We start from the raw sequence: 12,535 nt of genomic DNA, 5'->3' as shown, positions 1-12,535 counted from the left end.
CAAATATTATGGTGATGCCAATCTACACCACATAAAACAACAACAAGATCATCTTTATGTGGCTCCAATATTAAAAAGGGAGGAAGGCCACTTTCACACTTTTTCAAAAAAGGCCCAACATTTAAAGTCAGTCAACAGCATGAAGAAAATTTAAACCTGTTTACCACCCTGGAGAGGGCACACTGTGCTTCACAGTTTGGACACAAAGAAACCAACCTACCAAACAGCAGAATCAATAGAAAAGTTATACAGGCCTGTGTTAAACGTAGACAAATCAATACCCTGGGGACCCATCGACAACTGAAGTTTTATCTCCTCCTTTCTGCAGTTCGTGTTGCCTCACTTCTGATGGAGAATTCTCAGACCAACAAATAAGCACAGCACTAGGAGCTGTGTAACTCGACAACAAACAGCTCTGACACTCTTTTCCTTGGAATCCACTTCCTGCAGTCAGCCTTGTGCTTGCCTTTTCTTCTACCAAAAGCTTAATCTACATAGAGACACTCAAAATCCAACCCCTTTAACTGCAGTAAAGGAAAGACTCAAAAAACAATAACAACTTTCACAGGTCCCTTATTCTGGTACTGATAAAACTTAAAAAAAAAAAAAAAAGACATAAGCTTCATTTTCCCTTCTTTTTTTGGTGGGGGGATGTGTGTGTATGCATTTCCATTAGCCACTCCTTGCACATGAGATACTTAGCACTGGTGTGGACAAAGATACAGCCAAGCTAGGGAAGAGTCCCTCTCCTGTCTCAACTGGAAACCAGCTGACAACCTGAGCTAAGCAATCTGGGAATTGCACACACAAATCATATTAACAGCAGGATTTCTGCACGCAACTCCCTGCTCTGAAATATCTGTCATATGCTTTTGTTCCCTCATACATCTCCTTTAAGAGTCCCAGAAGTTCTTTTCTGAGTGAATCATATACTAAATATTTCACAAAACACGGACCTTTTCCTTACTCCCAGTGGTTTTCAATCATCTACTTTACTGCCAACATTTGGTCGACAGTACCATGTCCTTCTATGAACTCTGCCTCTGTCCTTGTATCCTGTTTATGAGCACTGTGGCAAACACTCAGCAACCAGACTGTCCTCGAGTCCTTTTATGTCTCGCCCTTCACTGAATGGGACTAGTGCTGCTGGCCTCTAAACCCAAGGAGAGTCCTTTCCCAACTTGAGTGCCACATTTCATATCCCATCACTTCTTGATTCTGTAGTATTAGGATTTGTTTCTTCTTTTTTCATGGTCTGCAGTTTCAGCATCAATCTCAAAGTCCCAAAGCTGCCTCAAAACAAAAACTTGCACTTTCTCTCTCACAAACACATCCTACACAATTTAATTGCAGCAGCTGTCAGGACAAAGGATAAAGGAGCAAAAAGGCTACATGCAGAATACAGGAGTGAGCATAGGTATAGAAATACTAACAATGTTAGTAGCAACTTCACATACTTCATCTAAGACTAAGTGGATCCCTTGTGCAGAGGTGACTACAAATTTCAGGAATTTAAAAAAAGCCAACAAATCATAAATTAACTTTTTAGAGCTTACTAATTGCAAGTAGTTCACTATGATATCCATACTGAATTACCCTCCTTTCAGTGGCATACAGTGGTGATTCAGGAAGCATTTGTTACAAAATATTGCATCACATTTAACTATCAAAATAAAACCTTTTTTTTCATAATGTCAAGATCGCTCAAATTTAGCACCACAGTTCTAGGATTTCTCTCTTAATATAAAGAAAAACAGAAAAGCCACACAAGCCAAAAAATGTTTTACATTACTTAGTATCTTTCCTCCAACAAGTACCCAAAACGTTCTACAAAATACTGTGTGCATACATAGAGAACATCAATATTGATAACTTCTACTACAGAAGTTGTCAAAATCAATTAAATTGGTGTCTTTTAAGTAAAATATTTGAACAAAACCCTAGTCATATATATGTGAGGAGCGCACAGAATAATTAACCTACATAAACCAGGTTTTCAAGATCTCAGGTTTTCAAGAGGTCTTCTGAAATATGGCATGCTGAATCACTAAACCACAGTATATATTTGCTGTGTTTTTTAAGATGCTTCTCTTTTCCAAATATGTGTTTTGGGGAAATAAACAACCCAATAAAACAGCCCAAAACCGTATTACTAAACAAACTTCCATTTATTTTTGCACTCCCATAGTTTTAAGAAAAAATAACCAGTTGGTTATTTTTAAAGTGACATTTCCTCTCTGGTTGATAAAATCCAAAAATTACTGCCCAAGGATCATTTTTATGACCAAGTCCAGTCCCAAAATCAGTGTTTTATGGGGACTATACTGACACAGTGCCAAACAGCATGAAAGGCATAATGATAGTTAACAGTATTTTGCTTTTAGGTGAAAAAGCTTAGTAGGACTAACTCCTACAGAAGCCTTTTCCCAGTGCAATATATTACATAGCTCAAAATAGGAAGAGAAATTTTTAGCTAAATTTAAAGGGCAATTTCATGATGATGACTGTTCTGTCTTGGTCAGAGAAAAAATCCATACCTGCTCTGCAGTTCACTCATGGATAAGGGCGCTTTACGCGAAGATTCTCCTGTCAAGTCACCTTTTGATGCGTTACTCTCATCCTAAAAAAACAGAAATCAAATTCTCATTACGTTGGTTTCTGAATACAATGATCTCATTTCAAAAATACTTTCTTTCCATTTAGTAGAAGACTATTAAAGTGCTTACATTTCTTGGGGGAGAAAGGGACAAAGTATAACGAGCCAAATGCCATTTATGAACACTTTTAATTAAGTTCAGTACAACTCAGCTAATAATTTTCAGGTAATAAACTGGAAAGAATTTCTAGACAGTGTAGATCTAAAGAACTATGCAGACAGCACAAGCTTCAATAATCCCCAACAAACACGTTGGTTAAATGCTATGAAACCTACTGCTCACTGCCTTACTTTTGTTTCTTGCACAAGAAGCTTTTATAAAGCTTCTATAAAGCTTCTTGCAGAAGCTTTTATAATGAGCTATCATTATTCATTTAATGCATTTTACCATACAGAAGCATTCTACACATCTGAATACTTCGATTCCATATACAGGGCTGAGAACATGCTTACCTCACTTTAAAAAATATCTACGATACACTTAATGACCCTTCAGTGGTATTCTTAGGAGTTGTTAGAAAGCAGTCATACCTTCCAAATGTTATCGAGACATTAATTGACCCATATTTGCCCTCTTAGGTAAGTAAGAAACAAAACACCTCATGTGAAGGGAGCCAGCTGCTCACTTGAGACAGGATGGTAGAAATTCCACCACACACAACCACATTCACTCTACTCTGAAGAGCAAAGACACTACTTAAGAGGTGATATTAAGTGATGCTTTTAGCAGAAGCCAATTGCTGTAAGGATTAGTGAACAAATTCATCTTTCATGCCACAGAAGAAACAACTGGAAAAAAAGACCGTGCAGTAAAAATAATCACACTTGCTGGTAACACAAAACTAGGAGAAACAACAATAAATATAGTGGTAGAAGGCAATAAGATGCAGAGCAAGCTGAATGGCAGCATATAGATGAGGAAAAACTTAACACAATTTTTTGTGGTGAAATACAAGGTAATAACTGTGTTTGTAAACAGGAAAACTCTCTTCCTTCAGCAGTCACAGACTACAAAGCACTGAAGAGGAAATGGGTACAATGGTAAATAAAACTGCAGCATTTGCCAGAGGCAAATTATGTTCTGGAAAGCAAAAAAAGATGGAAACATTATGATACTGTCAGAATGTCACAGCAGAAAGCTACAGTGGACACCCTAAGGAATCTGCAGCAGAGCTGCAGTCACACTATTTTTACAGAGCACTATGGAAATGAAATTTTGGAAAACACAGCTGCATGCTTCTGGGAATGGTTATTTAGCATTAGGCTCTTTGGAATGAAACAGAATAAGAGATACATTTTAACCTTCCAAAGTTTGGAAGAGGATTCAGACTGGAGCCAAAATCTACTCACCACATTGCCAGTGCACTTGCTTTACTATTCCCTCACTTTCAAGATCACCCGTTTACCTCATCCATCCACTGCATAACAAGGCAGCCTAGATTTTGGGCCATCTGGGGAAGCACAACCAATCCTGGTGTATTTTACAGTACTCACTGCAAGTAGACCTGATTTTTTTTTTTTTAAGCAGGTCAGCTGCTGTTAGCACAGCTTTCACAAGTTAGCTGTACATTATTACCAAACACCGGGAGACTTCTCTGTAACATCCTCCCATTCCTTTTGCTCAGTGGAAGAAAATGGAGTGAGAAAAACAGTCCTTTTCCAACATTGTTCTGAACAGGTTGGTAATTAAGGACTCAAAAAATCTTACCCTATACCCTGATATCTGGATTTTTTAGGGCAGAAGCATGAGGTTTTCCAGCAGAAGAGGAAACAGAAAAGCATAATCTCTGATTGTTAATCCCTGTGAGTATTCAGCAAGTGTTTGATACTGGAAGTAACAAGGTGTGCCAACAGAAAGCACCATGCTTCCAGAATCTAAAACCATGCTTGCAAATTTGCGTGCATTTGTGCAATATTGCAGTAACAAGTGAATACCAGTATATGTGTAAGTCATTCTAGAGTAGAGTGTTTTAAATTGTATAAGTAAAATAAGTAAATAGGAAGAAAATGATCGAATTCTCCTTTACCCATTATTATATTTAATAGTCTTTATAACTTTATGGAGAGACCGTATAACCAGCCATCCAGCTCTCCTAACAAACTAGTAAATCTTTTATCGTAAAGTCATGGTCTACTGTTCAAGGAAAGTAGTCAAGGACCACTGGAGATAGTTCAGGCTGCGCAAACTTTCATTACTTGTAGGTGCTGGACCATCACGAAATCCAATTTGTTATCTTAAGTTCATTGAAACATCAGAGAAGCATGTGACATGATTTGTACCTATTTTGGAGTGGCTGAAACACAGAAAAATGTGATGGGCATCTTCTATTGGAGAGGCAGCAGCTCACAAGATCATAACGTTTGTATACAAACTCAGGGAGGTACAGCATGAACTAGATCAAACAGTCTTAGCATGCATGAGAAAAGGTTTTTCTGAGTTTAAAACAAAAAGCACAACTAAGCTAAAGATGAAGATTGAACAGAAATGAGAACATAATCAGATTAAGAGAGCATGCAGGCAACACAAGGAGCTGCCCAGGATGGCTAAATTTGGGGAAATAAATAAATAACTTGAGACCTCAGAGCTAAGACAGATGTTCTTCAGCACATCTTGCAGCAATGGATTGAGACAACAACTTTCACTTCTGCCCCAGCCCCCTACCATGGGTTTACTGTAGTCAGTGCAGTCACCGCATCCCAGCCAGCACAGCTCATATGCCAGCACACCGGTGTTACGCCTGTCGTTTCTGTGCTGAACTTGAGGTGGGGAGGCCAGGGCTCTCACACTCTTTACCACGCTTCCCACTGATCCAGTAAACTACATCAGAGGAGAAAGGTGGACAGCTGGGGACAGTAGTAACTTAAAATTGCAGCAACACACAAAAGCAGATTTCTGTCAACACTCCATTTTCTAAGAGGAGAAATTGAAGCAAAAAAGATGTCTCTTCCCCACTTTGAGGCTCATGTCTCTTCTAACTGATCAATAACATTTGTGTGTTAGACTGTCAGACAAAACCAATAATTTCTGAGCTCCTAATCTTAATCTTACCTACCTCTCATCCTTACATCCTTTTACCTTACCTTTCTTTTACCTCACTTCACACTTAAGATCCTAAGTTCTCTGCAGATGAACAACCTTGTTATTCAGTTTTAGAATGCTTTGGTGAGGGAGCTCCTGTGCCACAACTGGGTTTCTCAAAATCGCAATAGCAAAATTTTTTATCTGTCTAAAACCACATTTCAAAATTCCATCAGACTCAAGGACAAAATATTCTGATCCCAGGCATAATCTCATTAGATAAAGAGCGCTGTTCATTGGAAGCCAGGTAATTAAGGAAAAAAAGCACACATCTGAAGAATAATATTAGCTCTACAAACAGCTAGACACAAGCAGCTGCTGATGTGCAGCTGCACAACATGTTAAGCCTTAATGTTCTACAGATCTGTAACATGTTTTTTGTTTAATTTGGAAGTGGAGAACCAGATATAAAAAAAACGTGATTGTCCTCGATACCCCGTGAGAGGGTTACCTATACCAGCTGTCCATAAAGGTTACACCTAAGGAGGCTACTGAAATCAGTGTGAAACAGTTCAGCTTATACACTGAATCCATGTTTCTACAATCAAGGCTGCCTCAGAGGACAACATTACAATAAATCCAAGACTGTAGGCACAGTTCTCTCCCTCAGCCATCTTGGAGACAAGAAAGGATTTAGTTTGCAGTCAAACTTACAAATATTAGGCGCTGTCTAGCACTGTGTGTCCTTAAAATATTTTTTACTCTTTTATGGATCTCATCTCCATTTGCTGGTGAAGGCCAACCAGAGCTAAATCTGCAAGAGGAAGAGGAAGAACAAACAGAAGAAATATTTTCTTGTTGAAAAGCTCAAACATGCTTTTGACTTAGATATTTTTTTTTTTTAAATTATGAAGCATACATTACTTCCTTGTATTTGGAACATACACAATGTTTAGATTTGATTCTTTTTCTCCTCTGGGGTACAAGTAAAGAAACATTTCAAAGCATTGCATAAATGGTATGCATCCACAATACCAACAGAAGATGCAAAACACAGAAAATGTTAATGATTTTGTAACTTAAGTAATATTTCCGTATCGTTTGTATTGTCCCTACAGAATAGAAAAGCTATACAGTTATTCTATTCCCAGTGATCAGGTTTTATTTTCCTCTTTTTAAAGGAAGTATTACACACATGAAATTCTTAACCCCGATGTGTGCAAATTGCAAAGCCCATAGAGTTAAAAACCTGCAAATTCACAATCTTTATTTTACAAGATGGAACTGCATTTTAAGTTGCTTTTTTACATTAAAAGCCAGGTAGCTTGCTTGATATGAGTGACTTAAAACCAACAGCTACTTTTGGATTTTATCCTTTTATGTTTTGCAGCACATTTTTTTCCAGTTTACTAAAAAAAAACCCTCCTCCTTCTCAGCAAGTTCAGAAGCTGTCAGAAATTTCATATCAATAGTTATTCTCAGACTGTTAAGGGAGGCAACTAAGATTTTAAGAATAGGATCACTTACACACCAACCTCCACATGTTAATACACTCAAAAATGTATTATTTGGGCAGGGGTGGTGGAAAAAGAGATCAACATAAGGAAAGAATTATTGGGGAAAAGTTATGAAATGTTTACTTACACAATCTCATCACAGTGGATAGAAACAGGGCACCAAATCAAGATTGTGCATCTTCATGTCAATGTTTCCTAACCTCTGAGAACCTGACTTTGCACCAAGAAAATAAAAACTCATGATGTGGTATCACGCTAATATGAATACGGGTAACCAGGCAAGCTGTGAGCTGGCAAGCCATACCTCTGCAATTTGAGCTCATGGAACAACAGCCAACAGCAGTACTGGGCTGCCATACTGTGGGTGGATTAGGAGCACAAGAAACAGTGGCATGCTTTGATAGTTGGCTTCACAACTTTGATGCAGTGGAGAAACATCAAGACTCTGAACCCTGAGGTTCTACACTGGGCTCTGGATGGGTTTGTGGGACTGAGACTGCAAGCCCTTCTGCCCTCTTCTCTCCTATTTATCACATTCCCTGAGTTATCCAATCTCTGAAATCCCCAATCTGATCATGCCTGGCTTAGTTTACCTTCATCAAACTGTAAGAAATTTCAATACAGCTAAAGAACTGTACAGCTCCTGCCAAAAAGAACAAACCAACTACACGCAGAAAGCTTCAGTCCAAAACAAATAACTTGGCAATGTTAAAATTAATGGAAGCACGCTCCTGAAAATGGGAAGTGCCAGGTTGCCTTGAAGGTTACAGGCAGGGCTGGGAGCACTTTGCAATCTTTTGGATCATTCTTTCTATTACCAGAGAGAGATAGAAATATAAGTAGAAAGTGACCAGTTCTCTGCTTTTGAGTAACTTTCTTCTATTTTCTTTTATCTAATCAACTTATTTAGACTCACTTATTATTGCTTATCTTTCTGAATTATCTCTCTCTGTTCTAAAAAGCCCCAATATTTTCAGCCTATTTATGAGTTTCCTTAAATCAAACCATCTATTTCTGAATGCTTCTATTTTTCTTCAAGAAAAGGTGCCAAGAAATGATACAATATTGGAAGGATGAGTCATATAATCTATAGGGGGATGTATTTTCCATATTTCTAATGACATTTAACATTGTTTATCTTTGGATCATTACAGGCAAGAATTTTCACAAAGCTGGCTATAACATTTGTATTAGCATCCTGAACATTTACAATTAAATTCAAACCCAACAGCACGTATGGCAAATCCATACTATTCAATTCTTTTGCGTCTAACGATCTCTGCACTAAAAGATCTCGCATAACTTTTTCTAAAAGAAAGCAAAACGGTTTGTGAATTTTGTTAGGGGAGGAAAGCATTGCCTTTAAAGAAATATAAGTCTAGGCCCCTTAAGCAGGCAGGGACATTCATTTCCCTAACACAGTCAAACCCAGTTTGATGTACTGCATTACAATGCATGCGCTCTATCACTAGTGGTGTTTTGAAAAAAAACTTTTTTTTAAAAAGAAGAGAGGTAAAGGAAAGGGCTGGAGTGGTACTATCATCTTATGACTTCTCATTAGCATTTACAAATATTTACTAATATTAAAGAACCTCCAAAATGCATGTTTAAAAATCTGCATCTTAGACGCAGTGAGTCATTTCCCATTTGACAAATAAAAGATAGACCCATGAAGTCATGGCATTTTCTCTTATTTATACAGCAGCTGCTGTTCTTCCAACATCCAGGTTGCTGGCGCTGAGAAGAGAAGTTGGAATAGATTGCCTTTGGGAAATAAATTTTATGAAATTCGTATGTAAGATTTCAGATCATTTTTATTATACAAATATCCTTGGAGATAAATGTATTTACTTTTGGAAAAAAGAAAACCCAGCTTGCTATTGTATTAATTTAGAAAATACGTGGCTATGTCTGCAAGAAGAAGAAGAAGATTTAAGTACTTAATTCAAGAACTATCAGATTTCTTTTTTCAGGTGATTTTATTGATCAATCCACTAGTGTGCGCTGTGGTATAAGAAATGTTAGCCACTCACACATACCCCAAACTTAATGTACAAAAAAAAAAAAAGAGGGGAAAAAACCATCAAAACCTTAAGTGTGATTAAAAACAGTATCAGCTTATTTTTAATTAGTTTTTCTAGTATTGTTATTGTCTAATTTTAGTAATAACTATAGAGTCTAAGCCACAATTAAAGTCATGTTAATATTTACACCAGCCAAAACTAAAATCATGACTGAAATGTAACAACAATAATCTGAAGTGAAACCTTTTTATGATACTCTAAGTCTCCTATTGGAAATATTTTATAAAACAGGTTTCAGAGCACAGCTTCTTAACGTGTAAGTAAAGGGATTCCACTTGCCCAAAATCACCAATAACGAGTTTTTAAAATGACTAGCTACTTATTTATGTGATTAAGGTGTCACTATCATATTGCAGTGTTGAAAGGAAAGTCACTTCATTTCAATGACTGTTTGTCCTGATAAACGAAATAAACTTCTACAGCTGTATTCTTTGTCATACTTTCAATTTTCCCTGGGACTTGCAAACATTCTGCAGTTACATCAGTTTAAATTGTTTATTGATTCCAATAGATTGTATAAACACTTTGGAAATATAGCTCAGTGACCTAGAAAAAGCCAGATCAATCAGAGAACTTCTCAAGATTAATTTCAAAGATGTTGTGTCAAGTACGATCAAGGAAACAGAACCATTTTCCCTTGTAATGTGACTAAAGGCATTTATTTTCTTTTATGAGATAAGGATTTTTTTAAGGTCAGACAGACAACATCTACCTTGATGAAAAAAAAAGAAGCCTGAAGATTGTGCTAAAGATTGAAGTTATTTTCCTGTATAATTTTATCCATTAGGATGAAATACTCCATTAGAAATACAAACAGGATACATCCACCCATGTACTCTAGTCAAACAGCAGCTTGTGAACTTGAGAGCTGTAATAAATAGGAATTTTCAAATGTCAGACAATCCAATCATCCACTTGCACACAGCAAAAATGTTAATATCACATTTCAGCAGGAGATACTAATACATTTCATATCAGTAGAATTAATGCAAAAGCCTACTGCAGAATATTTGCAATGCCTAGCGTGACCCCTTCCCCCACCATCACACCTCCTAGCCTGTGAACAACTCGGTGCATGTAGCCTCCATGAAGAATTCATCAGCTTCAAAGACACAGACTTCATGCTGAGCAAAACCACATACAAGGACAAACTATCTGAGGACAGAAATCAATGAAGTACTGTAGTACCAGATTCACAATTGGAGAGAACGCTACTGTAATTGGGGAGAAGAGGAGAAAGAACACTTAAAGCTAAGTATAATCTGAAAAACCACAATCTGCAAGAACTTATACATGGAACAAGAGAGATTCTCAAGAAAACCAAATATATTTAATTCTGAAATAGAAATAAACCTCACAGATTTTATATCCAAGTAGGCATTTATGCAGCATTCACAGTAAGTGGAGAATTTGCTTTATTCTCATTTAAGAGGACATGAAGTGGCAATTCAGTACAATGAACTTGGTTCTCAGTGTATACTGGTCTGTAGGAACAATAGAAAGGCTGGGCTACACTTAAGAGTTTTACTGGTCTACTAGTAAAGGACGCAATTTTGTTTTGCTTTTTCTTAAAATGACTGATGACTGTCAACCTTAGTGTAGATGCAGCTATACCAGTGCAAAAGTGTTTTAGAGACTATATTGGTACATACCAGTTCTGGAATTGTTATGAAAACATATCAACATACTAATACTGTAAGAATGCAAGGATTTTAAGTGGAGGAAGTATGCTGCTTTCATAATCCCAGGATACTACTACGAAGCAGAAACAATTACACACAGACAAGGCCTTAAATCAAAGCACAGCAGCCTACGTATTTGGAAGCAGAAGCTGATAGCTTAGCTGTGTACCCATTTGCTCTCCCTCTTCAGTAAGAAATTTTTAAAAAGTGAAGATTTCTCATCCTTTCTAAATAGTTTCTCTTACTTTCAAAAGCCCTGTTTACAGTTAGGCCTTGAAGCACTAGAGATATATTCAGTACTGTGTTTTTAAATTAGTAAATGCTTTCTTTTCCCTCCTAAGCTTCATACCTAGTCCTTAAAACTGGGACAAGATACATCATCTTCATGTAAAAAGTAAATCCTAAGTGGCAGACAGCTTCCGAGATTTCAAGGAAGGCCCAATACTCTAGCTGAGCAGTTGCCCCAAAAAGGTTCAAGTCATTCTGGCAGTAAGTCATTAGTATGTCATAAATGGGCTGCACCTCCTTAACATCTTTGGAAGCTTTTCCATTACCTTCTATCATCTCTGAATTTATTAATTTATATATTAATTTAAATATTTATATATTAATTTGACAGCAATCAATTTCAAATTTACCTACCGCTGCAGCAAAATCAACCAATGAAGATGACAAATAGTACAGATGTTGATCAAAAATACGAAACAAGGCTTAGGTACTGCTCAGTTTTGCAGAATATAGTATGAAATAACTGATCTTCAAGTGTTGATTTCCAGAAGTTAACTTAAAGAATGCAAAATAAGGAAACGTCCCCAAGAGGTGAGACTGATAAACCCAAAAGATTTAAGAACAGCCTTACTACCAAACTAAATTCCAAAAAATCAGAAATAATTACTTTTAAATAGCTAGAAATAGACAGGAAACCTAGTTGCAATCTCTCCCTAGAGCAAGCTTTTTTTCTATAAAGTCTGCTAAATTTTTCAGTATTCCACTTTACAGTAGAAAGTTCTCAGAATTTAAACCCACTCTTACAGAAGTAAACCCTGTCTTAGGATGCATGCCACTCCCTAAAATGTTAGGTGAACTACCTGTGGTCTGGATTTTGCTGTGCAACAAAACTAGTACCCGAGATCCTGGGGTGACATTTCAAGATCACTGAAGCCAAAGCTTCTGATAATTGGAATTTTCAAGGACTTCACATAGGATATAGTCTTTTGTTAGTATCTAACTATTAGTGTCTATCATTATTTCTATCATTAGTAATAGCTAACTTCATGCTGGTATTTCCCTAGCACTTGGAAAAAGATAACATAAAAAGATGGTAGTGAAACAATAGAGGAATATTACAGAAGGGCATCTGATCTTCTGTAAGACAGTTAACCTCTGTCTTTCTTCAAACAGAACTTAGATTTTTGTTAAATTTTATAGTAGGTAAGATCATATATTAGCAGTATAACCACGAGAACATAAAAAAGACATTGAGCTGGACTTCACTCTGGAAATGATTATTCTTCAGATCAATGATAAAAAACAAAAGCAAAAGCCTGCCATGTCCAGAGTAGGAAAAAGAATCCTTT

General features: G+C 36.9%; 1 protein-coding gene across 7 annotated transcripts in view; it reads right to left on the bottom strand.

The window, feature by feature from the left end:
- The window catches only part of SPATA6 (spermatogenesis associated 6), a 46,983-nt gene that overhangs the window by 8,066 nt on the left and 26,382 nt on the right, over positions 1-12,535 (bottom strand). For 5 of the 7 annotated variants that reach the window (XM_075155812.1, XM_075155813.1, XM_075155815.1 and 2 more), the window contains 2 exons: positions 6,390-6,489; positions 2,538-2,620 (listed from right to left, as the gene is read on the bottom strand). In XM_075155812.1, the coding sequence (XP_075011913.1) occupies positions 2,538-2,620; positions 6,390-6,489 (183 nt within the window). The remainder of the gene's footprint in view (positions 1-2,537; positions 2,621-6,389; positions 6,490-12,535) is intronic. The other 2 variants (XR_012674447.1, XR_012674448.1) reach the window with 1 other exon arrangement.

Source organism: Calonectris borealis, chromosome 8 (assembly GCF_964195595.1).
Source record: "Calonectris borealis chromosome 8, bCalBor7.hap1.2, whole genome shotgun sequence".
In the NCBI taxonomy this organism is placed as follows: Eukaryota; Metazoa; Chordata; class Aves; order Procellariiformes; family Procellariidae; genus Calonectris; species Calonectris borealis.
Note: the sequence above shows the minus strand (reverse complement) of the source record. Positions and strands in the feature narration are given on the sequence as shown.